Source organism: Molothrus ater, chromosome Z (genome assembly GCF_012460135.2).
Source record: "Molothrus ater isolate BHLD 08-10-18 breed brown headed cowbird chromosome Z, BPBGC_Mater_1.1, whole genome shotgun sequence".
NCBI lineage: Eukaryota > Metazoa > Chordata > Aves > Passeriformes > Icteridae > Molothrus > Molothrus ater.
In genome coordinates, this window is record NC_050511.2 from 32,697,650 (window position 1) to 32,725,526 (window position 27,877).

A 27,877-nucleotide genomic window follows, 5' to 3' on the forward strand; every position below is an offset into this window, starting at 1 on the left:
TAAGTTGGGATCTAACACTCACCCTCTTAAGACAGCTGCCCTCATTTCGGCTACTCAGAGCTGGGCTTAAGCTAGGTGCACTTCCCCCTCACTCTCTTCTTTGACATACATCTATGTTCAGCAGCCACGTGTGTCAGAGGACTTATTTCACCTCAGCTTGGCCAAGTGGTATTCTGCCAGTTACTTGTCATTCAGTCAGTTTATCTTACATCCTGATATATATCAGTCTCTATTACCTTTCTGCAGTTTATTTTGAATACTGACATAAGTTTTGCCATGGCATATTTCCTCACTGCCATCTTGGGCTGTAGTTCAAAATACAGGTTTAGGTAAGTTAATGCTTCTGTTGAAAACAGAAGGCTCACCCCTGAGTGAGCCTCACTCCTCATTTCTGCCCTTACACAACTTCCTCCCTACTCCGTTTTTGAAATGTCATCATAGACATTTTCTGGGTTGATTGTGAGCTGGTTCATGAGAATTCAATTAACCTTCTAAAAGCCTGCAACACCAGTTTTGTGTATCACAGAAGGTCAGAACAGGGACAGGTTTACATGGTTGTAGGCTGGAGATGCTGGGACTGCCCCTTAGTGGCAGTGCTAACTGAGAATGCTATGTAAACTTTTTCCTGTTGCAAACAATTGGTAATTAATGACTAGCCATATTAAAAAATCCCCTTATTTGGCAAATTCTGGTTATTTACTATCCTTGTCTTTTTCTCTTGAACTGTTCTGTGTTGGCTCAAAATAGAGCATTGCTAGGTAATATGTTCTTCTCAGGCTAGCTGTATAGAGATCATGTCCTATTTGCTCTTTATCTATAAACAAAACTATTCAAAAATATTAGACATAACTGATTGGGTTGGAAGGCATGGATATTTGGGAAATATTCAGTTGGTTTTTATCAGTTATTCAGTTGGGTTATAACATGAGAGAATCACAAATATATTGCTACAGTCTTTACTTTGTGTCACAGAGTCAGATCTTCAGATGGAAGGAAATCCTTGCAGGCGACTCTCAGAATTCTCCAGTTACAGTGAGACAGCAAGAGATGTTCTTCATAGAACTTGGCTGTTGCTGGATATATTCTCAAACCCTGTGGAATCAGTTTTCCTGGCAGTACTAGTGCTCCAATGTCTTCAGGTCCAGGATGCGTGGAACATAATTTTTCAGATGGGTACCAAGATCAGACGCAGAATGATCATTTGTTTCTGTATCTGAAAAAAGAAGCACATAATGGGTGACTGTAAAACTCAATAATTGGCAAAACCAGACTAACTTTTTGTTGAAATAGAACTATGGTATGCTGTACAGATGAAATCTGGTTTATTTTGAAAATTTTATGCAATTGTATCTGAACTGTGCCAATTTGGAAGTGTTGTGTGACCAAACAAAGATTTCTTCAGTAAGTCACTGGGACATTTTGCAAACAACAGCAGATATTATCACATAAATCAGCACTGTCAGTTTTGATTTGGAAGTGGACATCTTTAATATGACTTCAAGTTGCTAGAAAATTCTCCCCCCTGAGGCACTTGAGATCCAAAAGCTAAGTATATTTCATTTATTACACTCCAAACTGTCAACACTTTACCTAGAAAAGTATACCCAGAGTGACTATTTTGTATTGTGTGGAGTGCATGATAAGTCTGTCAACCTGTGTTCAGTCAGAATCAGCATAATATTTGATTCCAGGAATATGTTCCACCACGATGAGAATCGGTAGTCTTGCCTGTAGAATACACACCTTAAAAGATGGTATCCTATATGAAAAGCAAAATTTGTGTAACTGAGAAAATATCACCATTAAAAAAATTAGGCATTTATTGCTTCTTCTTCATTGTACATGCTACTTCAAGAAAAAAAGTAGAAACACAGCTTTTATTATGAAATATCAACCTTTCTTGGTTCTGAGAAGAAATTGGTGATAAATTAAGCTAATCTCCATCAGGATTACTCTGCATCTGGGATTTAAGCAAATTGAATCAGAGGCCTGAATAGTGACAGTGAATATCTATTAGACTGTAAACAGAATAATAGGCCTTGTGAATTTTAATGAATTAAGTGAATGGCTGAATTCTTATGGTTTACAGGAGGCATATGGTTAGTGATACATACAGTGTGCCAGGAACAGCATATACTGTAGAATTCTTAATGGAAAAAATCTTGATAAATAAAATGGAAGAATAAAGAGGAAGATGTTGAAAAACATGTCCATACTCTACTTATTCTTTGCCTTTTAGACTGCAAAGGATAGCAGTCCAGTTTGGTTTTTTGACTATGACAGATAAAGACCATAACAGACACAGTTTAAAATATATTGAATGTTTACAAATCCTACTTGTTACCTAATTCTGTATTAAGAATTTAAGGATGTTGATTTAGATGATTCAATTATGTAACCAAGTTGTAAGGTATGTCGGTTTTTTGTAGCTATGCATGTATATCTCATGCAAAGTTTAGATGCATATCTGACATACACAGGTGATTTTGTTGGTAATGGGGCTATTTTCATTCTTCCTAGCGTGCAAGAGAGCCATTTTCACAGGCCGTGACTCTATAGTTGTAGATACCATGTGAACAGATCCAACAAACTTGAACTGAAGACTGTTTCCACTAATCTTCAAAAAAATTCCATTTGTGCCTCAGTAAAAAAAATTAAAATCAGAGTAAGTTCAGCAGAGAATGGGATTGAAACAGGATCAGCTGGATCATCTAGGTGCTGCTTGGAGACTCTGTACTGCACTTCCTGGAAGTGTCTAGATCCATCTGGGATTTCTTTAAATGGATTGGAAAGACTTCTTTTTAAAGCTTTTATTCCATTCTCTCCTGGACCTAGAAAGGTGCTTTGTTTAAAGATAATGGCCAGTTTGGGGTCTGAAAGACAGAAACAATATTGACTGGAAGAAGGAACAACTGGAAGACTTCAGGGGTGGATACATGAGTACATACTAAAGGCTCTATGCTTGAAGTGATTAGAAACACTTTTGGCAAAAAAACAAGAAAACTAGAAAAACTTGGAAAGGACGAAAAAGGTCTCCAATAATGATTTATGTAAGAGTTCATGTAGAAATAATTGTTTAATGTATGTCAATCAAATTGCTAAGAAAGTGAGCTGAAGCAGGGAGAACATAAAGGACTCATTCATATAGAGGGTCTTGTGAAGTATCCACAGTAACTTAGGAAGCTGGGAGTTAAGGGGATTCCCCAAGGCACGTGCCAAAAGGGCTACAGAGAAGTCGGAAGAGTTCTAGGAAGACTGAATCATTAAGAAACCCAATAAATTACAGTATTCTGAGAAAACACCGGTGGTAAATTTTATGGGAATTTTTAAAAATCTAAGTAATGCCAGAGATGACCTCTTAAGTTGGGTTTCAGACACATTTGTTTCAGCAGTGCAGTGTTCTTACACAGAGCATCTGATTTATAGTTCTTAGGCTTTTTGTGTGTTTCTGCAGAAAGATAGCATAAGCTTAGACACTGAGCTGAGTGTCAGAAAATCATGGTGTTCTTCACATCTTGGTCACTGACCTGCTGTGTGACCTTTGCAGTGTTGCTTCACCTCGGTATTTCTTGGTCTGCCCTGAATATCTTTGTTTGCTGCATCTGGTACAACTGTGCTGACTTTGTCTGCCCTAACTGTTCAAGATAATAAACTCCCTAAGATCCAAGGCATCTCTTGCTACACATGTGTGAAGCTCTAATTTCTGTCAGTGCCTTTTTTTCCCCCTCTGTGTAAATAACTGTTAATATATGAAGTTTTAAAGGAATGATAGTAGTTTTACTACTACCTGTGTAAATCAGAAGAAATTCTGTTGAAACCAAAGAATTTACAGCAGGCAAAAAATTAATATAAATGAGGTAGTACTGAAATGCAGAAGTAAATGGGACTTTAAATTATTATTATTGCCCATTCCACATAAATAGAATTGTAGAAACCAATATATTTTGACAGAAATATTCTGTGTGTCATCCCATGCTGATTAAATATATTTCAACTCATTCTCTGCTATAAAGAAAATTATTTTTTCTCTGTTATAGGACACAAAACATGGTAATTGTGCTGAAAATCTAGCAACAGTACAATGAAAACTATGGGGTGTTTGCTGATATTTAACAACCAGCATGAGTCTGAAAACATTTGGGTCTACAGTTCAAGTTTTGGACAGTCCTAAAGCTTAATGTACAGGAGAGATTAGATAATTGTAAAGCTGTAAAATTATAAATGACTATAGGTGTGTCATATTAGTAGGTACCTGCTGTATGTTCTATAAATAAAGTGCAATAAATTCTACTTAAAGGTATTACAAAGAATTTAATGAAAAAAAGCAGATTTTAAGATGAGATTTCAAGCATAAAGTATGATAGCTAAGCAGTTCTCAAGAGAGGATTAGAAAACAAAAAGAGAAAAAGCTGACCAGTAATACAAAGCCTCTTAATTTTTATTCACACAGGGAATTTTGAAACATGTAAATGTACCACTAAGAATGTATGGTATATTTTCTACTGAAATACAAACTATTTTGTAATTGGCCATAGTAAGTCCATTGCTGTATCTTTGTTTAAATGTGCCTTGTTTTGAAGACAATCTAAAATTAAAACTGTCCATGACTTGAGTCACTTGTCTATGTATTTGTAAAAAAATTGAATTTTTTTAGAACATAGCACGATGTATTCCATTTCCTTTTCTTATAATGTCCAATATAGGTTGAAATATTTTCAGTATTCTTCCCTATGGTTTCCTGCACCTTGAGATGGTTAAGCAAATGCAGTCAAAAGAACATTCTCAATTTTCTACTCAGAAATATATGCTTATAAAGAAACCATTTGTTTTTAATTGTTTTCAACTCAGAACAAAGGATATTTTGCTCGAGTGTGTAGGATGAGGTATTTTGGAGAAATGGGGAGCCAGCCAGGGAAGACTTCCACCCCTAATGGCAAGTAGGAACAGCACAATTTAGGCCAGCATGGTTTTACAAATTCAAATCTTGCCATTGATAGGGATCAGATTATCAAATTTTATGCAATGCAGTTACTAATTCCTGTCACTGTATCTTATTATGCTTATTGTATTTTACCTGGGTTTTTGGGGTCTTCAGTACTAAGTGCCAAGTTTTGTAAGCAAATACTGAAATTGTCAGGCCCTTTTATAGTGTATGACTTGAAGGATTTTCAGAAAATCCACAACGGGTTTAGCTTTAGTAGTTGAGAAAGAAATACTGTGCAAATCTGTGTACACTTCTTCAGATGTGTGGTGTGGGGTGTTACAGAATTCACCTTTTCTAGTTCAGAGCCACAGAGAATGCAGGGCCAGGCTAGGATGTTGGACTGAAAACTGAAGATAGCTTTTGCTGCTAGAATAGAAGAGAATGATAATATTTTAAATTACTTAAATGAATCTTTCAGATCTTCCCTGTTAGAATCTTAGTTATGCTCATGTGTGTTCAAGTTTGCCTGTGTTAATTGAATAATCAGGAAATCATGGAAAATCAGGTTGTAGATACAACTGTGATATCACATTATTTTTTACATTCAGACTGCAATTTCTCTATATTTATGTATAATTGAATTCTTTCAGGTCATTAGGTGAGGCAGTTCTTCCAAGCCATGTGTGCTTTCATCTTCCACTTATCTCTGTGAAGTTCTGAGCACTATTCTCAGTGCCAATCAACATAAGACTGTTTAATTTAAATCATATATATTGTTCTGATATCTACCTTTATAGGATGTATTTCTTCCTTTCAGATAGTTATTGAATTAGCCTTTGAAACTTTGCATCTCTGTTAGATTTTAGGTATCACACTAACATTCTCTAAAATCACTAAATTGTCTTAAATTCTCTTGAAATTCTCTTAAATTATCTTTTTTATTTTGGGGGAGTTTAACAAATTCAATGTATTGTTTGTTTACTTTATTCTTAATGGAAAAGATAATAAAATATCTTAATTCCTTCAAAAAATACATAGTACATCTATGTATATACATGATGTATGTCATAGTACATAAAACTATGAGACACATCATGTTTAAACATGTACCTTAATAAATTCTGGAACCACAGCAGAAACTGTGACTGTAGACAGGTAAATAAGACCAACTCATCACCTTATAAATGTGACCTGTGTGACATTGGTAAAATAATGTTATTGCCACTTTAATATTTTGCCACAGAAGTTTGAATACTAAACATGGTGAAGATTGGTCTGTATGTCCTCTATATCTTTACTTACAGGGCATCTGCTGAGTCTCTAAAAATCACATGTGACCTGTAAGAATCATAAGAATTAAATCAACCAACTGAGGCTTTCTCCTTCCCCTGGGTCAGAATGCTACATGTTATAGCCCTAAGCAAACCAAGTCCATTGTAGTGGTCTGTTTCTGTGTCTTGTCTTGTCTCTTTTCTGATAAAAAATGGTTATGCCTAGAAGGTGTAGTTTTTTCAAGTGAATGAGCTGCAGTAATTTAAATAACATATATAAATATATATTAAATAACATATTTAAAAAAATTAAATCCCTATAGAAGAGTTTTCAGTCATGCTGTGATATCAGTTTAAACATTACTACTGAAAGTATTTTAAAAGCAATTTTTAGAGAGAGAATAAGGAACAAATAACTATACTTCCATTTAATGTTTATTTCAGCTGCTGAAATGTTTTATGACATAATCTCTTTGTGTCATTTTGTCCATTCATTCTGTTTTGTTTTGTTGATTATGAGGTATTTGGGGTTGTAATATTTGTCAGCCTTTTTGCAACCTGAGGATCTGGCCCAGCTTTTGGCCAGCAATAAATATTCTACCACAAAAGTAGAGTTCTTTGAGCTCAGTGTTCAGTTCTCTGAAATTTCTCTTATTATTCACAGACATCTTCATAATGCTTTTGACTCTTTAGGAAACTAACCTTTTTTCAGAAAACGTTTTCCACTTCATTTTTGGTTTAATGCTTTGAACCACATCCGTATACTTTTCTAATGTACAAAACAAGTGAGTTTCTAAGAACACCTTACTTGTATCTAAGGACATCTCCATATTGAACTACACACACAATACTATATATAAAATAGTTCTGTATATTATATTCTTCTATGCATTTGTGCTTGGTTGACTAGCAGCTGTAGTGGTTGGCCAGCAGCTAAACACCACACAGTTCTTTGTTGACAGGGGCTGCTCACTTGCCCCAGTAGGACTGGGGAAAAAATAGAAGGAGCAAAAGTGAGAAAAGTTGTGTACTTGTGTGTTGGTAAGGACAGTTTAATGAAGGAAAATCAGGAGAATAAATCCCCCAAGGAATGTAGATCAATACCTAGCCAGTCTCTGAGCAGACAAATCACCATCTCCCTTAGATTTTGTTACCTGGTGTATGTGGGAAATGCCCATTTGGTCATTTGGGGCCAGTTGTCCATCCCAGCTGCGTTCCCTCTCTACATTTTCTGCATCCCAAGCCCACTTGCCGAGGTGGCAGCATGAGGAACAGGAGACCCTGACACTGTGCCAGTGCTACTTAGCAATGGCTGGTATGTTAGCAGCACTGATTTAGTTACAAATCCCAAACACTGCACCTTAGAAGCTGTTGGAAGACAATTAACTACATCTCCATTTGTGCTGGAAGAAGCCAGCCGGAAAAATACTGGTCTGGTTTAGAGAGACCTTAGGCTTGAACTTGTGACAAAAAAAGAGTGTAGCATCTCTGGAAGGATGAACAGGTAATTTGGGAGAGCTACAAAGATGTTGTCAAGTATGTGGAGAGAAAATTAGAAGGGCCAAAGCTAAACTGGACCTTAATTTGGCCACTGTGGTTAAAAACTAGGTGATGCTGAAGGTCTCTTCCTTGGATGAGACTTGGATGATTCTGTGATCTCAGCCAGATGCAGCACACTCTTATTACTATAGTACAAAATACAGCAAAGCTTTAAATTATCCATGACTTATGAGCCATGGCCTTTGACATGAGATGCAGGACTGAATCTGGCTCTACATAGGTACAGTGCAGGACTGAAATCTGGCTATACATAGGTACAGTGCTAGCTAATGTCAGAAATCGTCTTGGGACCATTAAGTTTTATTACGCTACAAACAATAATAGTATATAAATTAACATAGTAATTACAGGAAAAGTTTTTGGCATTGCCTTGGTCATACAACATTACTTAAGGCCATTGATCAAACTGTCTTAATTCCAGGATCAACAAGTGTCAGTATGAGTGTCACTGTTTTGGGATGTGAAGGCCCTATTAATAGTGTGCTGTCAGGGTCTTTGTGCCATCAAGGCTTCTTTGAGTGTTTAATTAAATATGACCTTCTAATTGAAAGAAGACCTTTGTCTTTATACATCTCAAAACTGGCAAAAGATGCAGTGCTAAGAAGTGATTACATGCTGAGGCCAAATTTGAAAACAATATATTCTTAAGAATGAATATTTGAGCTAGTGAAAATGAAGTAAAAATGCTTGTAATGAAGATATCTCAGAATTATTTGTAACCCAACATCTGTAATGTTTATTATAGGAAAGATATGGAGTTGGTTGGTAACTCAACAATTGTAATGATTAAAAAGAACTAGGAACCTTAGGGTAATTTTGTTAGAATTTTAAGCTTCTTTTTTTTCTTGTCAGATCAGTAGTAGTTGCACTGGTCTGACAAGAAGTAGTATAGATTCATTTCAGGAATTAATCAAGAATTCCTATTCTAGTTGGCTGGTAGCAGCAAACTGTGTCCCACAAGACTAACTCTGATAGTAACATCTAAGTTAGGAAAATGGCTTTGCTAACAAAATATCCTATATATTTGACGGCAAAAGTAAAAAACAAAGATAAAATCTCAAATCCTAGTGTTACTGGTACTAATAAAGGCATTGTTATAATTCAGTATAGTACAGAAGTCATGTACTGCACTGATTTCATTTCAGGTAGCTTCCATCGCCTATGTATGCCTATTAGTTTAAAAATAAACAATTTTGTAATACACAGAGGGAAATGTTTTCATTCAAATTCCTACACCTAGCTCCAGAATGCATTGGATCAAATTCTTAATCACAGAACAATGTTATACTGCCTTCAGTGCACTCATCAGCAAAACCTGGGTTGCTTAACTCTTGAGTCTGTACTTTTGAGTTTGGAAATGGGTCTTTCAGTTTCTAAAAGCTGTGTGGCTTGAGACTGAACATATCTGTATTGGTGCATGAACTGACATATAAATTGTATCACTAATAAGTAAACAATTTAGCACATGAATACATTAGCATATGATGGATCTGAAAATAACAGAAGAAAAAGCAACTTAAAATCATAGGAAGACTGTAAATTTCAAGGCACTTATTTAGTGATAAAATTTATATCAAAACATCTCAATAACATGAAGGAGGGAGGTTCAAATATAGCTAGTCTCTCAGAGTCCACTTTTAAAGTCCATAAAGTAGCCTTATTTTTCACATATGCTTTATGCTTTGCATATGCTTTAGTGTATTTGAACTGCTCAAGGGACAGAGAAATTGAAGTGCAAGTCCTCCATATGAATGATCTGCTGTGATTATATGTAAAGTATACACTTGCATATTAAAATCTATTCATTATAATTTTCTCTTTCTGTGATTTCTGCTTAAACTTGCTTTTTCTTTATTCTTTTCTTAATTTTTTTTTCAATTTTTTTATTCCTTTTTAAAAAATTATTGCTATAGATTCTTCCATGTCTTTCTGATACCTTTCTTTCTGGCACCTTCATTTCTGGAACTGTGGAGTAAAAGCCAATCACACTGGAGTTGCAGTTTCTGAATTACACTGTTGCTATCAGCTTGTTCATTCATCATTAACTTCTTTTGGAATGCAATGTTTCTGTTTTCTCTGAGGCATTTGAATGAGTATTTAACATTATTTATTATCATGCTTCTATTTTTTCTGGGTTTGGTTTTGTTTTTTATTGTTTTGTGTAGCCTTTCCAAGTGGCTTTGCAGGTAATTTTCTTGCTATTTTGCTCCTTTAATTTACATTTCCTCTTTGCATCAGATTTCACATGTGCATCTTCTAGAGTGATCACTTATGCCTGAGAGAGATATCTTTTTAAAACATGGGAAGCTGATTCAATTTGATTTAAAAAGTGGGGTTGAACTTATTTTTCCATTGTCAAATATATCTCCTATATGTTGCAAGAGCCAATTTACTCCTAGATCATTTCAAATGCTACAAAAACATGTGACTTAACTGTATTTTTTTCATAGTGTGTGCTTTTTTTTGGGTAGCTCCCTCTTCTCGTAGTCTATTTCCTTCTTAGTTCAAGTTTCCCTAGGTCCCTGCCCATTACACTTCAAGTTTCTTCATTCCTCTCAGCTCTGCACTTGCAAATAGGTTTATATCCAAAATAGTTTGTTGGAAATTCTGTGGAGGAAGGTACCCACACTTAAATAAGAAAATTGGACAAATTTCACTGTACCTTCTCTCCCCAGATTTGTGGCAGGATGTTTTTATTTTTAATAACTAAATTTTATCAAATACAGAAAAATGTTAAGTTGGGAAGTGGTAGGAAGAAAAAATCTTGGAATTGGATGTATCTGCTGTGCCTTTGTTGAAATGTATTAGCAAACACTCTCTAATGACTGTTTCAAATACACTAGAGGCTGTAGAATACTTTACCCAAAATGCCAGTAAACAGGCTTCATAATCCTGTGGTCAGTTTTTAGTAAATTAAGGTATTCTATATGATACGAATTTTGAGGAGCTGATCAGCTACTCTTGAGATGTATCTTAATAAGATGAGCTTTACTAGGATGATCAAAAGAAAACCTTCTTTGCTCATTTTTAGCTCAGCCAAGGTGTTTGTGCTGACCATCACGGTTCTATTTGAGTCATGGAAGTTGAATATTTTAGGAGGATCTTCTGAAAATGGATTAGCACTCTTGTTTGTTAGTCAACAATTTTTAAATAAAATTGTCTTGCTCAGCTTTTGATGAAATATTTTTGTCATAGTTATATAAATATTAAACCAAAATTACTTCAGTTATAAAACTGATTAATTACTCTGATGTTTAGTGTTATTTCATTGAACCAAAGAATCTAAGAAGTAGGTAAGATAGGAGCTTGGTAGACAGGACAGTTTTGAATAACTCTCTCCTGGTGGGAAACAAATTTCAGATTTTGAATAAAGAGGTGTACTGGTGCTTCTGCATGCAGAGAATGTCAATAAGCTTCAAAAAAATAAATCTCTATTTGACCACAATGAAGCCTGACACTTACGTTCTTGTTTCAAGAACATTTCTGTTAGACTGTGTCAGAAAAGGATTTTGATTCTGTGGAAGTTGCTTTGTCTTACTAATAGTAGCATTATAAGAATAGTTACTTTGCTAAAGACATACCAAAACAGTGTGTACATTTAAAAACATTTTTACAGTATGTACATTTAAGAACATTTTTTTGTTTACTGTATTTATTAATATTTTTTGTTCTAAGTAGCATGTTATTTAATATTCTGTTGAACAAATAACATAGAATGAAGATAATTCCCATCTAAATGAGCTTAGTCTAAATGATACTATTTTTTCCATCTTATTTGCACTACTAAAATATGACAGTAGAGTATTTTTTTGCTTATGCCTTCCAGACTCTAACCAGAGAGTTGCATCACAGTGTACAAGATCTGAGAACAAAAATTAAACTGGCAAAAAATGGGAGAAATGAAAGCATGCAAAAAGTGTCTTTCCCAAGAGAGTCTTCAATTAGCAGCGTCTATCCTTAATGTTTCAACAACTGATCTTTATGAAATACTACAAGAAGGAGATGATTAGGTAAATTATTTTAAGGACTTCAGTAAAAAAGGCATAGATGAGAAGATGCTGACTACATCCCTCCTTGAAGAAAAGGATTTGCAGGTAAAGACTGAAATTTCATTGTGCAAGATACAGTACAGAAACCAAGGAGAGTTTGATCTAAATGAAAAGGTCAGGTTAGAGATTCATAAGGTGGCAAGACTTAGAGCATGCATAAATATACACATACCGTTTTGAGCATGTGTATGTAGAGATATTATTCAGTATTTTCCTTTTTTGTGAGGCTATTTGGTAGGATTGTATGTTTTCAATAGACTTCAGCATTAAAGGAAACAAAATTAGAATGTCTTGCTGTGCCAGATTGATTTTGTTGATACTTCTCTCTGAATTGTGATACCTATTACAGGTATTTCTGGTAGACAGATGGTTTCTGGGTGAATTCATAGCCTTTTTTGTTGGTTCTATTGTACATTTTAATATGAAATATTTGATAGCGTTTCATCAAATCACTCTGTTAAATAGATGCAGTGATGGGATTTCTTATCCAGATTTATTTAGTCCTGATCAAATAATATATGAAAAAGCCTGTGCAGTTACTTTAGCAAGTGTCTAGGAGCTGGCCATTATTGGCCTGTAACAGTACTCTGGTGATGACTTAGATTTAGCCTTGTTGGAGCTTTATATTAAAGAGGCCACAAAAAGGAAGCTCTCCTGTTGGTGAAACAGCAGTGCATGGTATGTATATGCACTGATAGGGATTACACTCATGAATACAAATAAAATGGGCTGATCCCTGCCCTGTTTACTAACATTTATATAACCCTATATAGTGATTCACTTTGACAGAGTTGTTCCATGCTTATCTCATTCTCAGAGTAATTTCTACATCCTGTATCTTTTTGTTATAGTCACTGTGAATATATGTGTAGAACACATAAACATGCTTAACTATAAATATAAAACAAATTTATTAGACAGGAGATGAATTTACACTACACATACATTACATATTCTATCTATCAGTGCATAGACTTAGGCACCTTTATATTAAACTCATACAATTTAGACATAGATCACACATGCACCAGTATATTCATATGAAAAGAACATGCTATACACATTTTTCTAGAGGCATGCACAGACAAGGGTAGGTTTAAAAATTTAATAGAGCACTGATACTTGATGAGTGTGCTTCAGATAACTAATTTTGCAAATGTGATTCCAGCTTCCACATGCTCTGTATTTAATGTATACCCAGTTCCACATTTCCTTTATTGCTCCTGATGTTTTTATGTTTTTAGGAAACAGCAGAAACAAAAATGGAATTTGAAAAAAATAAAGAATGGCTACAGCATATACAGAAACTTCTTGAAGCACAGGTGCTCAATTTATATAATCCCACAATGAATTGTAACTTTCTGCTCTGATTAGCTACAACATTTTAGTTGTAATTAATACATTGTATTTGTAATTATGGTGCTGTTGATGGTCTCAAAGTATACTGTGATGAGCAATGTGAAATCCTTGTTTTGTAGCATTCCCTTTGTATTTCTCTTAAAATCCGAGTTACTGTGTAAAACTGAAGAGATGTTAATCGAGGATTTGTGATAGCTAATTTAACAGCTAACTTAAGCTAACATAACCAGTAAAAACAATGCTGGCAAAAACCAGCACAGATTTTGGCAAATGTGTTAATTGAATTATTGAAACACTGTATAATGCTTGCTAGAGTGAAAATGATCTGTTCTCTCATACCTCTTAGGAAAAAGAGACTTTTTTTTAATGTGCCTTTAAAGTTACTAGTTGTTATGGACACCTGAGGAGTTCATGGGTTTCTGTGACCTTTTACTGTGGACCTGTTTCCAGTCAATTCATGTTTTCCTCATAGCCAGACAGCTGTTTATTATCGTGTCTTCTCGCATTCTCTACAATATTTTCTACTGAGACCTCGAGCAGCTTGTTAGTGGGAAGTAAATATTGATTTGGCATCCTGTCAATGCAGAAAGAATGAAAAAATTTCCACCAGAGGCCCCTCAAACATTTTCCTATCGACATTTTCTGGGCAGAGAGGAAAGCTGCATAGAGGATGACAAGTCTGAGACTAGCAGAAATCCCTGAGGGGTCCATTGAGACTGCTGCTGTGACCTGTGTGATACTTTTTCTTCTCTTTCAAGTCTTTTTTTTTAATACACACAGAGTCTGCTGGGATGCTCCCCTCTTGTAAGTGATCAAGGGCAGTTTATTGGCAGGTGAGAGCCCAGCTTTTCTACCCATAGTCAGCTTTTGTTTGGACATCACTGACAACATACCCTGACTCTTAAAACTTTTCTGCTACATTTTTAGTTTTCTCTTTTATTTAAATTTTTAGTTTTCTCTTTTATTTAAATGACAGGCAGTTGATGTTTGGAAAGAAATAAAACTTGATTTGTAAATACAGTGCATAATGCATATTCACTAGCATGGGTCCATTAGTGATGTAGTTGGTATTAGTTAAGAATGTGAATGATTGAAAATATTTTGAAAGCCATTTTAAAGAAACACACACATCAGATTTATGTATTTAACCATCAGTAACTTTTGTGTTGAGATTGTATCCTGTGACCAGATTTTTAAAAAATGACAGGTTTTCCTTCTTTCATTATCAAAACTTACTACTGTGAAGACTGCTTAATTGCTGCAGCAGAGGAAATAGAAATATCAGTGTGCTTTTACTGGCTTTGTCAAAAAACCTGGCATTTTAATTAAACCTCATAATGCTATGTGAAACTCAGCATTAAAAGCACAGTTATTTATATTCACTTAACTGCCTTCATTTGAAGAATTAAAAAAAAATATATAAACTTCAATATTCTGTTCATATTATGGGCTCCAAAATATGAATCAGATCCGTGGAATACAATGAAGACTTCTTGTTCTGTTTTTCATTGTTATTTGGTAAATTGCTAAAAAATATTAAGCAGAATTTTATCACTTTTCTTCATCTGCTATAGACAGACAGCAAAAACCAGGGGATGGAGAGTGAAGGAATTGTTGAATGAAACCAGGTATTGCAATCTTTGTAAGATTGCAAATGTTATATAAGGATAGAAGACCTCATTGTTCTTAGCCACGTACATTTGTGTACAAGTTAATAGTGATTTTCTGTGATTTTTGCTCCATCTTGTGGGGTTCTTCAGAAGAAACACTGAAGGTAGAAGTAATTTTTGGCAAGCAGACCATTTTTAGAATTCAAAGAGGATTAGCCAGCTCTGCTTTTCATTTCTGTCCATGCTAAGGCATGTAGATGGAAACAGTTAAGATTTCTTCATCTGTATTTGAGAGCAGGTCATGGAGCAGCTCTGTGCCTTTTAAAATGCTTTACTCACATCCTGCAGAGTTTGGTTGTGGTTTCTTCTAGTAAGATTTGGTAATATTTCTGATCAGCAAACCAAAGCCCATGGTGAAATGTCAGCTTTCTGCAGGGTTTTGCTCATAACTGACTGCCTGCTAAGTGTTACATGTTGGCAAACTGTGCTACCCATTTGCATCAAAGATGCAGGATTGCCCTTTTCTGTTTTTCTGAGTAAACGTTCAGTGGAAAATTGCATCAGATCACTTAATATTGCAGTTTGATATAGTGTCTTTTTGTGCCATTGAGCCAGGACTTTGAAACATAATTGCCCAGCAGTATTGATTTAATTGCCTAGGTTTATTTGTGGACTCCTAATTATTGACTGGAGGTAAATTTAATGGAGAAACCTTTATGAACACTGGGAAACTGCTGCTATTGCTGTTATACATAATGAACTGCATCATATCCCTTTAGATCATTCTTCAAGCTAATTTTATTCTACTGTGACAGTACGATAACATTTAAAATGTCATAGACATTTTATTTTTATTACTGACATACGCCATTTTACTGCTGCACTAGAATTTTGGGGGGGACTGAGTGAAGCACTGGTTGCTTTTTACTGTCATTTTATAGGTTCCCCTAAAGTGTGATGATAAAGGATGCCACAAATCTCTTTTCACTTCATCTGTCCATACTCTTATGACTTGGAAAAGTCTCATATCTGTCAGCTTTACAAGATTATTAATATTTTAGTGACAAATACTCTTGTATTCCTGAAACTCACAGATACCAGTCTGAGTTTGTGTCCTTGTTTTATAAACTACTATGTCAAGAAACCAGACTACTACTAAGAGGCTTATGATTTGAAAGAGACATCTCTGCATAGTGATGTTGTTATGTAAACAAGAATCATATAATAGGAAAATGCAGTCATATTAGAAACTCTGCAGAGCTGGTAAAAACCACTTCTTGTCTAAATCTGCGTCTTGAATGGCCAAGAAGTTTTTTTTTTCTGTTGTCTCTGTATTTATACAGTAACACTCTAGATTGTTCTCACTAAAGAATGAAAGAATAAAAACAAATAATTTCAATAACTGGAACTGGGATAAAAGAAAAAGGTTCTCTGGCCTGTGAAGAACCTGTATGCGGAGAGTTTTCACATGACTGCACAAAAATACCTGATACCTGGACATGTGTAGAGGCATCAGACTAATTATACATAACTGGTTGGACTTGGGAGGAGTCCCAAGTTATAGATGTTTAAGCTTTTAGTTTATATTATTTAGGGGGGAATAAGTATGGTTATCTCAACATGTATGTGTATTTACATCCTGCAAGGCAACTGATGAGGCTTTTACCCATTTTATCCCTCACATCTGAGTGTGTATGTCTTATTAATTGAGCCAGGCTCTTTATAGTAGCACTCTCTTCTTATAATCATAAACACTCCCCCTAAAACTCAAACAAAAGCAATCTTTCTAGCTTTTTCCCATCATAGGAAACTTATGGCTAAGCCAAGAGGATGACTTCTTCTCATGTAACTTAAACGTGATTTCTTATACTACCCTTGGCTTTCATTTACTGTGACTTATTGTAAGGCACATGGTCTCAGAAAAATCTGTTAATAATTTTGTGTGTGAGTACAGTATGGTAGCCCAGTAATCCACATTACTGCCTGAAGTGTCCAAGAATTATTTTTTAATAAAATACAAATCATCTGCCTAAGTTTTTAGTGCAGCACTTGCCTTTCCTCCCTCTTCATGTGCTCCTTGGGATATGACATCTCACACTAACAAAGCTGCCTAATAAAATCTTTCCTCACATGACTTCATTATGGGCCTGAAAGTCATATTCCAATAGTGAAAACCTCTAGAAAGGCTCCCTTTTCCTTTATTCTGTGGGCACTCTTTGTGAAACACATCTCTAGAATAGGGTTTAGAACAACATATTTACTAATGATCAGTAAGGATTTTCCCCAATACCTTTTTAAGATTTGCACTGGGTTTTAAGGGCATATTGCTCTTGCTGTCATCTGGGAATAGCCACTAATGGCCACAGTTGTTTCCTTCCAAATTTCTTGGCTTGTAACTCGCCTGCTCTGCCTTCATTAGTCTCTCTGCAGTCTGTGTGTGCCGTTCAACAGCTCACACCCAGAAATGAGGATTCACCCATGTACAGACACCTGTGCACAATCACCACTGACACCATCACCAGGCGTTTCAAGTACCTGCACCTCAAAAAGCAGCAGTCTGAACCACATTCTGGGCACCATTAACAGCGATACCTGGTCATGATTTTCTTCTCATTATGAGAATAAGAGCCTAGTCCTGTGCACTGACAATGCATTATAGCATAAATCTATGTTTTATCAGATGAAAAAAAACCCAAACCAAAACACCTCTATTATATCACTCATCCTAAACTGAAAACAAGGAGAAATTGGCTTGGTCACTCAGGATAAAAGGCACATATGTATTTATATAATGATGAATATGCAGCCACCATGAAGCAGAATAAGAGCAAAGAGTAAGACAACAACAATAAAGTGAAGCATTTCTCTCTCTCTTTTTTTTTTTTTAATTTTGACTTTATTTTTTAGTGATTTTAGGATGTTTTAGTTATTAGTTCTAGTGCCTAGTTTTATTTCTTATTATTTTTTGTTGTTCACTTAATTCAATCTAAGACAGCTCTGCAGTGTGTTTGAATAGTACTTTGTTGGGAAAAATGTATTGTACTGATGATACATATGGGAAGGTGTAAAATAGTTGTAACCACTAATTTGTATATTCCAAAACCTAAATACTTTTATATTTATGCTAACACATTTTAGAGTTTCTGAAACAGAAGCCGAAGTAAGGCTACACTCTGCAAATAGAGATGCTGTCTCTCATTAGAACAAAAACATTGCCTTGCATTCATTATAATACTTTCCACTGGCAGACTGGTGCATATTTATGCACTTGTGCTGACAGAGACTCAGTCATGTGGTTTAAGGTCACTAAATATTACTAGTTTGTTTTTCTACAGAAGGGATCTCCACAAGAAGCAAATTTAGGATTGGAATAAATAGATGAGAGAGGGAGAATTAACTGTCACTATTTCTGACTCTTTAGGATCACATTACCTTTCATTTATCCATACACCCAGATATCTGGCTGATAGGTTGTGTAAGAAATGTGCCTTTCACTCATATGTGTTCCTACTATAAAGAAGAAATTTGTCAATCTGGGAAGTCAAATAAATAAAAATCTTTTATTCCCGGTGTAGTTTGCACATTCAGATGTTGTGAAATCATACAGATCAATTAAATACCACTTCTGTTAAAGCCTACCATAATGTACTGATTGAGGATCACCACAATTAATGTCAACTGGGTTGTGGCACAGATAATTGTAAAAAATCTGAAAGAAGTATCATTCTGTACTAAAATATCTCCTGATCAGTGGTAAAAACAAGCTTTCACTCCTTAGGTGTGCGCCTAGCCCTCCCTGAACTTGCAAAGCCTTCCCCAAGCATATATGGCAGGTTTTGAAGCTGGGATGAATGCTTTAGAGTAGAGATTACTTCAGTGGTTATGAAGATCTGGGGAGAAGTGCAAAGGGAGGTTTCCCAGGATAGTTACAGAGTCATCATTAAAAGTAAATCTGACAAGCTTCTATTAAAGATTAAGACTGTAGAGATCATCCAGTTCTGGGTGTCTGCAAGAAAAGAAAACCAGAGAGAAACATACAGCACTTTCTCTGAAACCAACAAATGTTGAAAGAATGACATAATGTTCCACTTTCAAATCCTCTTGATTTAAATGAATCACTTGAATGGCAAGAGTTCTTGAAAGATCACTTTGCTATGACATGGGAGCCACAGAGAGTAGTGAGCAGCAAGTGAAATGTACTCAGAATGATACAAGCCAGAGACATCAATAAAAAGCCATTCATCTCAGGCATGGCATTAAGGAGGTGAAATGTATCAGAAATGGATGTAGTCAAGGTAGGGAAGAAGAATTAGAGACTTTGAGATAATGACACAGTGTTCTTGTCATAAACATACCTAGAAAAAAAGGGAGAGAAATTAGAGTGAACAGGATGCTGGAGTCAATGTTTTTAAAGCATAGTAGCAAGTGTCACAGAATTTCAGAGAAGATTATGTTTTATATTAAGCTGAATAGATTTGTGCTCAGTGAATTTAAGCCCTCTATTCCCCAAAAATTCATCACAATAGCACACAGGAGAAAGATGACAGGTGTAGATGTCTTCTAGAAATTTCTTACTACACGCATAAGTTATTTAGGACAGATGGAGACATGTCTGGCCAGCAAGCACTAGCCCTTGAAAATCCCCTTCCCTGTAGAAAAAGGAAATAATACATATTGTTGTCCTTTCTCTATAACTATAAGGTGACTGTTGAGCAGCACTTAGGATGCCATTTTATCACTTCACAGTACATGCCTTCTATTAACAAGATTTTCCTTTTTTAGATGTTTTTTCTGACTTGTTAGCAATTATAAGTATCAGTATATAGATTTGTGTCTGTATATCAGTTCAAATATTACATTTTGTATTTGATGTGCTGTATATCTGGGTTTTTTTTTGTTTCTTTTATAATTTTTAATTCATGCCTATTTAGGAAACAAGCACTACTCTATCTGGAGTAAGGACCATACAATTTTCTCTTTCAGATGGCATAGAGAAGTGAAAAAATGAAACTAGAGCAGCAATACTGAAGTGTGGAACTAGACAGGAGTTCTAGATGGAAAAGTGTTGTTTTGAACTAAAGTTGTGAGAAGCAGAAAATGATGATTGGCCAGCAGCTTGTTCCACCAGCTACTATATTTTACCTTATTCATTTCTGGTGGCTTTATAATGTAAAAATACCTCTCCTCCTGAATGAGCTGTTACTTTTGGTGTAGTACTGACCCCTCACTTAGCACTGTCTCACCATGTGTTCAGTAAGCTGACAGAGTTCTGTGAAGCTGACAGAGACTTTTCAACAGTGTAGGGAAACCTTCCTGTTCTCCTCTGGCACAGCACTGGCCACTCAGGATGGAGCTGCCACAACCACTCTTCTGTACCACCTCTAAAAATACTTCCCAGCAAACAGTGCACTGATATACCAAGACTTTGAAAGAAAACCTCTTTAAGTGTTAAAGTGATGACACTGAAAAATATACCAAATCTCCTTTGAAGGCATTGCTTGTGCAAGTGCATCTTTTATAGCAGAGAGGTTAAAGGAGGTTTTAGTTTTTCTCTGTAGATATGTCACTACAATTTTTTGGTATCATGTTTTAGAGAAGCAGACATGTGGGTCATATTCCAATTAATGCAGTTGGAGGTTTGGGATTTTACTTAGCTTTGAGATATTTTTTTGTGGTTTTGTTTGTTTTGTTTTGGGGTTTTGTTCTTGTTTTTTTGGGGTTTTTTGTTGTTGTTTGTTTAATTATTTGCAAGGTTTTGTGTGTGAGTCTAAGGCAATTTGCTATAGCATTGAGAATTATACTGGTAGTTCTGTCTCATCCTCCTGAGAGTAGTGAACTTACACTCATACACTACCATTTCTGCATGCCCTAGAGGTGACTGTAACCTTTTATTGATCAGCTGATTGAAGATAAATGACAGAGATGCTGGTACTGCAGTTTACATCATTAACATGGTCAGTAAAGCATGAATTGTTCAATAAGGAGTTTATCTTTTTTCATTTTACACTGCTCTTTTATCATTTTTATGATAGAGAGCAAATTTTCAGACACTAACCAGGCAGATGAACTTTAAAGATCAGAAATGTGTGTGTGGTAGTTGTTAGAACTAAGTGAAATCTGATAGTTTAAAGATATTAAAAAAATGTATTTCACAAGAAGAAAATAAAGTTTAATGATAATTTTTCTAACTCTGTTTTTTGTCAGTTTCCTTTTGCCTCATACTTAATGGATGCTGTACTGGAAAAATTAAATAAGAAGAAGAAATTGGTAGAAGAGTACAGTTCCCTCATGAAGCACACTGTATGATATTGCTAAGATTTATATTTGCAAAGTGTGACTAAATTGTGTACTGTTTCCTCATGTCTTTCCTCTTCTCATAAAGAACTGTCAATATGCATGTTCAATACATACACAGAAACCATGGACTAATTAATTGTTGAACAAGAGGAATTAATTAAATTCCTATTAGAAAGCAGTGTGGTATTTGATTCCTGAAGAGAAGAATTGCTGCAAATCAATGCAAAGCTCAAAATTATTTTCCTTTAAATGCATTGGCAGTGAACACTGTGCAGGTTCTGTAGAGAGAGGATGTCTTTGTTATGACTAATACACATCTGTACAATTTTGAAAGGACAAAAAGCAGCCAAGTAACATCTGCTTGTACTAATCAGAACAGTAGAAGTAGGATTTACAAAGGAACTAATTCATTTTAGCTTCTTTGTAAAGCCCAATTTTATGATATATGGTACATAAAACTATATGCTTTTATGTTAGAAAAAATGAATCATTGTAGAATAAAAATATTCTGTGTGGAGTAATACAGGAAAAACTGTACTTACCTCTGAGCATACTGGAGCAAAATGTGTGCAATGTATTTTAAAAATTCAATAAAATAAAGTTTTTTCTATTACGGTTTTTTTCACTAGTAGATCCAGTTCTTTCTCAGCTAGCAAGTAGCTACAAGCTCTTACTTGCCTTGGGGAAGTAGTGTACAATTTTAGCCAGTTATTTCCACCAAGATTTCTCTGGAACTACTGACGAATAATTGCTGCTTCTTCAGATTTTTGATCTTAGAGCTTGAATTCCTCTGGACGAACCTACCTGACAAAAAAAAAAGACACAAGTTTCTGAGTTCATGTGTTAATAATGTTCAGCTGATATATATGTCTCATTTATGGATGTCAAGTTGTTTTACAACAGATATCATTATTTGACCCATATTGTGTGGGGAATCATAATAAAGATCTATTTGGACTAAGTTCACTTAAATGAAGCATGAAACAGAGGTTTTCTGCATGTCAGTCCGGTGTTTTCCTAGGATGTAATCATGTATCTTCTAATTTATGGAGTTTGCTATTTGGTGTCTCTGATGAAAGGAAGACATCTCTAAACTTCTGCTCAGTTGAGCCTGGTGAACACAGGGGCTTGAGAGAATTTTTATTGGAATTACAGAAAATCATGAAAACATACCCCACCTACACCTGTAAATTAAGACTGGGAACGATCCCTGTATAAAAAACTGCCACAGCTTTAGGAATGGTTGATCAATGGAAGAAATAAGGGCCATCATATGAAATTGTTTGGTGATACATTCAAGTAAGCAAAAGGATGCCACCCACATGGGAATGAAACAGAGCTGTTGGAACTGTTTGCCTCAGGTTTTACATGAGCTAAACATTTACATAGACTCCAATGCCAATAAAATAATGACAACAAAAATTAAGGAAGATAAATCCATCAAGACATGTGGAAACCGTGCTCTAATTTTGTTCAGTAATTCCAGCAAGATGTATTTGAACATAATTTCATCAAAATGTCTATTGCAGTTTAGTGAAAAGAGCTTCAGGAGGTCAAAGATCTCTGAAAATTTTCCCCACTGTCTTAATTTCCACATTGCCAAACACCCATCGGTGCAAGTCTGATCTTGGTGCTGATCTTTAACACTTGATCTTTTGTCATAGTGAAAATGCAGGGAGCATCAGCTAATTCATGTAGAAAATATGCCTCAAATAGAGGGAATTTTCCAGACTACTGTCTTTTTCTCAAATATCTTACTTTACTGCCCTTGAAATTTTCTGTATCTCCTGGGCAACTGGGTACAAAAAGACATCTTCTCTTGATGCCAGAGTAAGCAAGAACACTGCATAACCAAATTACTATCTACTTCATCTGAAAAGAGAGAACAAAATGAAATCCTTAAAACCAAGGGAGACAGATTTATGCACAAATGCTCCTGAAACTATAACATTGCTGTCTTTCTTAATACTTTGCTGGAAAGTTTGCCAAATACCATTAAAACTCCTTTAAAAGATTAAGATGTTAGTTTCATTCCAAAATTATTTTCTTCTCTAATTTGACATAAACAAATGAAAATGGAAATACTGGTCTGTGGGAATCCACAAAATCAGAGGGTTTGGGGAAAGCTGCAAAAGGCAGGCCTCAGAGACAGCAGAACTGTGACTGGAGCTAAGCAGCAGCCATGAGATAGATCAGCAGAAAAAAATATTTAAAAAGTAGAAAAGCAAGGACAAATAGAACAATGGTCTGTGTATTAACACTTGTCTAGAATAGCTGCCTAAGCTACAGAAAAGTTTATCTAGCAAGATATTAGGAAGTTTTAAGCTTAATAATGGAGCTCTGTGCATTGTGGTTTAAGGTTTACAAGCAGGTATTGTATTCGAAATAAGCAGGCATTGTTTTAACCAAAGGTATGTGTGCTTACAGTGGTTGGATAGAACTACTGTCAATGTGCTTTTGCTTTGTGTGATTGGTCAAGAAACTTATAAAGTAAGTTGTAACATTAAGTTCTGGGTCTGCTGCCTGGGATGTGAGCTGATGGCATCTTCCCGTTCTCATAACCATGTAATGAGACTGATGCTGAAAACTAAAACAGCCCAAGGCACGTTCCACAGCAGTCCCACCCTGTTTGTGATTTGTACATATACCCTCAGCCAGCAATACCAGTCAACCTTTTTCAGAGATAAAAATTCATATAGATTGATAGATATTTGTAAGGACAACAAAAAGGATGATACTTCAAAGAAAATAAATTTTTGCCTTTTTCTGACACAATTGTTGAGTTCTGTCTGTGATGAACATACTTGTTTTTACTACTTATTTGATCTTTCTTGAACCAGCAGAGCAGGAGATGGTCTCTGAAAAGATCTTTATTTCAGTAAAAAGATTAAGATTAATTATTTTGGTTATATTTTATGAATATTTTTTAAATTCCCTTTCACTATAACCAAGCTCATTACACTGAGTGAAGAACTGATTCTGATTTGGGGAAAAGCATCAGCTCAACACTTTCAGATGTTACTGCTAACAAAGCTAAACATTAAATATATTAAAGGCAGTCCTCTTTTGAACTAAATATGCCTACAGACATCCAGAAAATCCACTTAATCTGTTTTTTGTATTGTTAAGGTGGTTTCCTCTCCCGGTGCTGCCTGATATGGCCTCTAGATGGCAAACTTTTCCAAAAAATGGGCTCAGTGCTTTGGTCCCTGCCGCCCGCCAGATGCTGTGTCAGGCCGGCCTGTCCCTCGGGCAGCAGCAGCTGACGTCTGTGCATGTGAAATTAATGGGCTGTTTACGGTCCTTACGTACTGTTAAACAAGGGTGAGGCCCTGAAATAATGCACCTTTTATATTCATACATATATAAAAAATTTGTAGGTATATAGAAACATATATATATGTATCTATATATGTATCTATATAGAAACACGTGAGTGTGTGTGTGTGTGTGTGTGTGTGTGTGTGTGTGTTTATGCGCACGTTCATTAAATATGAAATACACAAAATTGTACGGTGGTTCACAGTTGTTTAAATGTTTAGCCCTTCCAAAAATCTTTATTGTGCGCTAGCAGGTCCACAGGAGGGTGTGAGAGACTGAAACATTAATGGTTAATGTCTCAAAAAATCTGGATGTTTTGCTGTCAATGCTCAAGAAACAACCTGTGTGCAGGGGGTGTGAGCACCAGATGACCATGACAAATCAACCTTTGCTTAGCAAGAAGCTGGGATTTGAGCTAGATAAGGGAAGAGGCTGATAAGCAAATCCTGCAAGGTGGGATAATGCTTTTAATTCTAGAACTGTCATCCCTTACAAAACTGGCTCAGGTGTAAAAGTCCTCTCCCCACTCTAGCCAGGAAAAGCTACTGGGACATTCACATTAATCATCCCTTCTGATAGAGTGTAAATGACTCTATTATACTGATGTGAGAGAAGGTGTCATAAACTATCAGAGACGCCCAGAATGTCCCCAGAGTCATTTCTGGGGCCTTCCAGCAGAGGAATAGGCATAATCCACAGTTTTACGGCATGATTCACAGCGTTGCATCAGACAGTGTGAAAGTCCCCACCCCAGGGAAAGTACCTGGGTGTTCCACCTGAACTTGAGTATATATTAACCCGCTGAAGTTTGTGTTTTGTGGTCTTCCCCTACCGTAGATCAATAAAGACTGTGGCCATCATTTTGACCAATGGACATCAAAATTGCAACACTGAAGTTTCATTGATGGATCCACAGGTGGTGATGTTTTTCTACCATTATCCTTTCCTTTTCTTTCTTTCCCTCTTTCTTCTCCTATTTTTTCTCAAAACATATTGTAAACCAGACTAAAAAATTCCAGTCAATGCCTTAGGAAGTGCCTTGTTGTGTCTGGATAGGTTGAAGTTGGCTAATTGTAAGTTTGCTAAGTTCAAGTTTGTGAAGTGCCTTACTTACTTTGTTGGTATTTTAAAATTTGCCACATTGCCCAGAGTGAATTAAACAACATTTCCCTAAGCCTGCTGAGGGGACAGGGGCATAACTGAGAGCTGCAAAGATAATCTGGGGGCTGGAGCACCTTTCCTGTGAAGAAAGACCAAGAGAGTTGGGATGATTCGATGTGGAGAAGAGGCGGCTCTGGGGAAACCTTAGAGCAGCCTTCCAGTGCCTAAAGGGGGCCAACAAGGAGGCTGGAGAGAAAGGCTATGTTGTAGTAGTAGGACAAGGGGGAATGGCTTAAAGCTGAAGGAGAATGTGTAAAGGTTAGATACTAGGAGGAAGTTCCTTACTGTGAGGATGGTGAGGCACTGGCACAGGTTACCCGGGAAGTTGTGGATGAACACAATTCCACATCCCTGGAATTGTTCAAGGCCAGGCTGGATGGGCCTCTGAGCAACCTGTGGAAGGTGTCCCTGCACATAGCAGGAGGTTGGAATGATGATCTTTAAGTTCCCTTCCAACCCAAACCATTCTATGATTTTGTACTCTAAAATGTAAAAATTAAAGTCAAAGTATCTGGCAATAGTCACTTCTCACAGTACGTTTCTATAGTGCCATCTGTTTAACCCACACAAATCCTAATTTACCTTGACAGGAATAAAGATACAAGTCTTCCTAAATGTAGATTTCATACAAATGAGATCCATTTTCTTCTGTAGGATGATTCTTTGTTAGAGAAGGCACTGTGTATATCTCCCCATGTGCCTCTGGACTTCCTCATTGTCTGAATGGTTTGCAAATTCCAAGGCTAGGTATTCTAAATGAGACTGAAGTGTAAGTGTAAGGCCTAACAGGAGGAGTTCAGGGAGAGATTTAAAATGTCTCAAAGTATTCATATAGCCACTATGTAATATCTCATTTTTTGTATTCTTGAAAGAGAGAAACTTCAGTGAGCAATTATTTTTTCTCTGTAGTGTCCATGTTCCCATTCATAGAGTAAGGATCTATTTGTGAGGTTTCCTCAAATTTGTGATTTGAGAATTTGCAGTGTGTAACTATTTGAAACATCTCGTAGCATAGTAAGTGATTGAGAGAGCTGGGGACACTTCTTGGCTTGTGCTATAATCACATACTTAGAAATTAATTAATTTGTGTTGCTGGCTGTGTTAAGTTTTTAGCTTTTGTCTTCAGGATTGCAGAAAAGCTATGGAGGAAGGAAGGTCTGAATTTTGATTCTGTCATACCTTCAGCTAGGTTATTTCTCTTTTCTGTTTTGCTTCTACAACTGACTTAATATCTTGCTACACTCCAAGCTAAACATCGGAACAAGGAAAACAAAAGCTAATTTCCATAGTTGTGTGCCATTGTACACAGTTTGTGCATCACCATTGGATTGCTTTATGTGATTTAAAATTGATATGTAACTAGTATTTGAAGGGAATATAACTCCAAATGGGTCCAGAGCCAGGTATGCAAAGTTCTTTGAGGATATTTACTGAGTATCTTGGTTTTTAGGTGAAGATAGCAAGCTTTCTGATATAAGTGAAGAAGTATTCACATCTTGCTCAGCTACATATGAGTCCAGCATTCTGTGAGAGTTACTTTACAGCATGTTTAACAGGTTGGGGAAATGTAAGGCTCCTGTCTTTGTGAAAGAATAAGCTTATGAGATTAAGAGCCTATTTGGAAATCTCTATCAGACAGTATAAAGTAGAGGTTTAAGTGACTCTGACCTATTGAACCTGTTGCAGATTTGACATTTTTCTGGTATAGGAAATCTCCCTTGGTAAAGGAATCACTCAACACTATCTCTAATTCAACAAATCCTTGATTTTGAGGGATGACAGATTTCTTTCGTGATTGCTTGTTGTGTAGGAAAACAGAACTTTTAGCATAAAACACTTAAATTTGTATTTAAAACCAGTACTCAACCTGGGCTGAAGAAATTACGTGATAGAAAACCCACCAGAGTAGCTCTATGATCAAGAATTCTCACAGTTCAAGACTTCCCACTGAAATTTTCTAGATTCAGTTTCAAAGCTGGTATTTATGAGTGTCAAAAAAAAAAATCCCTCCACACTGGTAATGAAGGCTTTGAGCTAGACAGAACTTAGAAGTCATGGTGTACATGTGAGGAAAAAGGGCATCAGTGGACCTCAAGCCTTACAATGCATCTTTGATGTATCTTTGCACATTGCTTATTCTGCAGAAAAACTTTTAAAAATATCTGTCAAGTAATAACCTCAGTATGTGATGATAATTATTGAAAAAGTACTATTTCCTTATTCTCTTTGATCTTTCTCTAGTTATACATGCACAGACTACATTTACCCTCTTAGCTACAACTCTGCATTAGAAACTGCTTTTTTTTCAAGGGATTAGCTGTTATT

The 27,877-nt window shown here is 35.9% G+C and overlaps 1 protein-coding gene across 1 annotated transcript in view; it reads left to right on the forward strand.

Moving 5' to 3' along the window:
- CNTLN (centlein) overlaps nt 1-21,683 on the forward strand; it is a 169,139-nt gene extending 147,456 nt beyond the window's left edge. Inside the window, 4 exon segments of the mRNA XM_054517974.1 lie at nt 7,405-7,510; nt 11,623-11,765; nt 13,049-13,126; nt 20,978-21,683. Of these exon segments, the coding sequence (XP_054373949.1) occupies nt 7,405-7,510; nt 11,623-11,765; nt 13,049-13,126; nt 20,978-21,079 (429 nt within the window). The 3' untranslated portion in view covers nt 21,080-21,683.
- The last annotated feature ends 6,194 nt before the right edge of the window (nt 21,684-27,877 follow it).